We start from the raw sequence: 4,609 nt of genomic DNA, 5'->3' as shown, positions 1-4,609 counted from the left end.
TATCTAATGATATATTACAGCTATATTACAGCTCGGTGCGTTTTGCCAGTTTTTGTAATCAAGCTTACGTTACCATTATTACTGCTCCAATTAGAAACAGCAGTCTTAGTGCGCCATTCATAAGAAAGGGCACAACCAGGTAAGTACCTATCACCCGCGATTCGGTTCTGCAACCTGACTGTGTAGCTTTTTTTGCCAGTTAATTGTCAAAATTGACTTACGTTACCCTTTGACTTACGTTACTAGTACATAACGGGTAAGCGAACATACCGCGTTTAATAGGATAATCAGGATTACATATCAGGGCGATGAGAAGGGAATGTCAGAGGCCATGCCAGAGGTCAGTGTCTCTCTGAGTTCCAGTAATGGGGAGACTAAAGGGATTGCGCCTGCGCCCAGACCGCACGATGAGAGACTCCAAGTAAAAAACATGGTTTAAACCATTGAAAATTCTTTTTGGTGGGATTTTTTGTGAAATCTGGGCAATATAGGATAGGCTGTGGTAGGATAGACTCTGTATTTGCTGAATTAGTTGAAATAAATGGTCTTTCTCTACCTTGTGAGGTTTGGCACCCCCCTGATATAGTGGGATGGTCTTCAACTGGGTGTTTGAAGCCTGTAGGGCCTATCCAAGGGCTCTGATTAGGGGGGGTTATCTGGAGAATAGCCGTATAGAATTTGTCAGGGATGAATCTGATGACAGTTGACATAACTGGTTAGTATTTGAGGGTAAGTTATTGTAGTCTGATGTTTTGATTCCTGAGATAATGACACCTTCTTTTTCTTAACTTCCCCATAGGGCTACATGCATTACTGCCATTTATTGTATCCCTTTAGTCTCCCCTATAGGAAATTCACATAGGATAGAGGCAGACCATTTTGGTCCATTTCATGGGGTTTTAGCCTTAGACCTGTTACCTAAGCAATGGTCAGACCTCATTTGGCTCATTTTTATTAATAAATTATCCCATTTTTGTTATTTTTAGCCATTTTTCTGAGTTTTTAACCCCGCCTCCAATCAGTGCCTGGCTGCAGCTAGGCTATGTGTACAAAGGATGGGATTTGAGTATTCTAAAGGTGAATTCAAAGGGGGGGGGGGTCCCTAATGGTGAGGGGGGTCTCATACCAGGTGAATATTGTGTTTTGACCTTGTCAAACTCTTTTTCTATACTCTATGCCTTGTTTATAGCTGCTTTTTGTGATGGTTTCTACACACTTGTCTTGCTTTTAGGCCTGTCAGGGCCCCTGTATTGACTTTTGTTGTACCTCAAAAGGAAATTCAGGTGCCTACTATAGGGAAAAAAGTCCCCCCTGTACTGGGGTGACCAAATTCTAACTTTATTTACCTGTTTCTGACAATTTTCCACCTATAATGGGTAACTTGGTCATTCCTAGCCTAACTTAGGAGAGCAGCCCTGACACCTGTTAGGTCATCAACTCCCAGGGGACTGTTTTTGGTCTGAGGTCTTTGATACTCAGGATTCTAACTCACAACCCTACCCCGCATTGTGTGATATGATTGACAGCTGTCAATTCTGAAATTGATTTCTCTAATAGGGGAGACTAAAGGGATTGCGCCTGCGCCCAGACCGCACGATGAGAGACTCCAAGTAAAAAACATGGTTTAAACCATTGAAAATTCTTTTTGGTGGGATTTTTTGTGAAATCTGGGCAATATAGGATAGGCTGTGGTAGGATAGACTCTGTATTTGCTGAATTAGTTGAAATAAATGGTCTTTCTCTACCTTGTGAGGTTTGGCACCCCCCTGATATAGTGGGATGGTCTTCAACTGGGTGTTTGAAGCCTGTAGGGCCTATCCAAGGGCTCTGATTAGGGGGGGTTATCTGGAGAATAGCCGTATAGAATTTGTCAGGGATGAATCTGATGACAGTTGACATAACTGGTTAGTATTTGAGGGTAAGTTATTGTAGTCTGATGTTTTGATTCCTGAGATAATGACACCTTCTTTTTCTTAACTTCCCCATAGGGCTACATGCATTACTGCCATTTATTGTATCCCTTTAGTCTCCCCTAATGGCGCCGTCCAGACCTTGAAGAGCGTCGTCAAACTTATTTCATCATTTACTGAGAGCCATCTACTATTTACAGACCGGTGAGTTTGTAATATTGTCCATCTAAGTACCAGGAATAACCCTAAGTCGCTGTCATAAAAGAGGAGTTGAGTCATAAGGTTAAAAGATTGGTCAAAACCCGCTTGCTTATGAAGAAATCCGTATGATTAGAAACACATGGCATTGGTAACGTAAGTCAACTTTAGCGTTACTGTTTGTGATGGGCCTATTTTTAATAAACGAGACAATGTTCATCATTCCTATTTGTGTTTTTGTAGGGACAGCATGATAGTTCAGTGAGCACAGTAGGCTATATGTAGATATCTGCATAGATTCTTTCGCAAATGGTAACGTAAGTAAACATTTATACCATGGAGTAATAAACTCACTAGCTGGTATGACAACTTGAACTCACTACCCTGAACTATACGCCATTGCTGTTGTGCATAGTTTAATGGACATGCATTGTGAATTTTGCATTCTATGTAGATCATGGGGAAGACAAGGGCAGAAATCCAAAAGGCGTATAGAGAAAGGAAGAAAGCCAAGGACGGTGCCGCATACAGGAAAAAAGAAGTAGATCGGGTAATGAAATATTACACACCGGCGGTTTTGGCAAGTAAGGAAGATTTAGAGAAAAGAAGGGCAAAGGGAAGAGAGAAGATGAGGAGACAGAAAGCAAAACGTGAACGTCTGCCAAAACTGAAGATCAAAATGGACTTCGCTCAGAAGAAAAGTGGCCCCAGCAGTAAAATCAAACAAATGCAGTATAAGTTGGACAAAACGTTAAAAGCAAAACGGAAGTTGGAGAAACGGCTGGAGCGACTGAAGATGAAAGAGATGAAAGTACCAACGCGGTTAACACCACGCAGCAAAACCGATGCTGAGATACGCCAGGCAGGGCTAACACCACGGAGAGTACCGAGCTCGTTACGGAAGAAAATCTTGTTCTCAAATGTTTTCACATCCGGATTGAGAGAGCGGTACGAGAAAAAGAAGACAGAGGGGAAAAGAGTCATCAGAAGGATGGTGGCTGGGAAGGTGATGAAGAAATATAGGCTGATGAATACACTTTCCAATGAACTTGGGTTTGCCAGAAACGCTCGAAACACCAAACACAGGAAAACCAGACGTTCCCTTGCGCGGGCACGACTACGGCGACAAGTTCAAGAGTTCCTGGAAAGAGATGACAACTCGAGGATGATGCCAGGGAAAAATGATTGCAAAAAAGTTAGGAAGGAGAAGTTGCAAGTCAGAATACTATCAAATTATCTGTCTACTCTAAGAGATAAGTTTGAAGCTGAAACGGGTATCAAAATCTCACTAAGTCATTTTGCCAAGATGAGACCGCAAAATATGAAACTAGCGTGTTTCCTATCTAGGAACACCTGTCTCTGCACAAGGCACCAGAACTTCGCGTTAAAACTAAAGACACTAAAGCAACACAACTGTGTAAAGACGACAAACCCAGATAACTTCCTCCAGGCTTTTCCGGATGCAGACAAGGTTGAATCACTTCTGTCGAATCTGCCACCAGATGGGAACATTAAATACGATGAATGGAAAAGAGTGGAAGTTGATGGAAAAAAGAAAATGAAAATTGTGACGTCAGAAGTGGAGACAACAGCGTTCTGTGCTAAGTTCAAAGAAGAGGTGCCACATTTCCGACAGCACGTTGCTCGTGCAAACGAGCAGTACAGTCAGTTAAAAACTCTCAAAGAAAACCTGGATCAAAATCACATTGTGATTCAGATGGACTTTGCCGAAAACTACAAAGTCAAGAGTAATGACGAGATCCAATCGGCGTACTGGAACTGTGATATGGTCACATTACACCCAACCGTTATTTATTACAAAAGTGAAAACGGAGAACTACAACATGAATCCATCTGTGTAGTCTCTGACGAATTGGGGCACAATGCGGCAACTGTGTTTGCTATATTAAAGAGGGTTGTGCCCGAAGTCAAGCAGAAACATCCTGCTATAAGCTACATTCATTACTGGACAGATAGTCCTAGCTCCCAGTACCGAAACAAGACAATGTTCAGTATCCTTTCTGACCACGAATCTCTCTTTGGAGTACCTGCGTGTTGGAACTATTTCGAAGCCGGTCACAGCAAAGGGCCATGCGACGGTGTGGGGGGCACTGCGAAGAGAATGGCCGACCAAGCAGTAAACCACCAAGAAACGACGATCCAAGACGCGCATTGTGGCGTCGTGTGGCGCGAGCGTAGAGCGCACGGCTGTCAAACAATGGTACCCGGGATCTAATCCTAGGTTGTGCCCAGAGACATGTCCGAACTTGCGCCCCGACGTTGTGCCCTTGGGAAAGGCACTTAACACGACTTTCCTCACTTCACTCAGGTGTAAATGAGTACCTAGCTCATCTAGGGTTAGGGACGTCCCTCGGATAGGACGTTAAATGGAGGTCCCGTGTTTGGGGAGAGTCACACCCCATGCACGTTAAAATACCCACCACATCTTTCGAAAAAGAGTAGGGGCATGCCCCGGTGTGCGATGGTCCAAGACCTTACAG

At 43.4% G+C, this 4,609-nt stretch overlaps 1 protein-coding gene across 1 annotated transcript; it reads left to right on the top strand.

Annotated features, from left to right (window-relative positions):
* Positions 1 to 2,039: 2,039 nt before the first annotated feature.
* LOC136422827 (plectin-like) lies at positions 2,040 to 4,302 on the top strand (the record flags this gene model as incomplete). The annotated part of the gene is made up of 1 exon (XM_066410765.1): positions 2,040 to 4,302. A coding segment is annotated over exon 1 (1,737 nt), but the record flags the coding sequence as incomplete, so codon positions are not given.
* Between the last annotated feature and the right edge of the window lie 307 nt (positions 4,303 to 4,609).

This window comes from Branchiostoma lanceolatum, chromosome 1, assembly GCF_035083965.1.
Source record: "Branchiostoma lanceolatum isolate klBraLanc5 chromosome 1, klBraLanc5.hap2, whole genome shotgun sequence".
Classification (NCBI taxonomy): Eukaryota; Metazoa; Chordata; class Leptocardii; order Amphioxiformes; family Branchiostomatidae; genus Branchiostoma; species Branchiostoma lanceolatum.
Note: the sequence above shows the minus strand (reverse complement) of the source record. Positions and strands in the feature narration are given on the sequence as shown.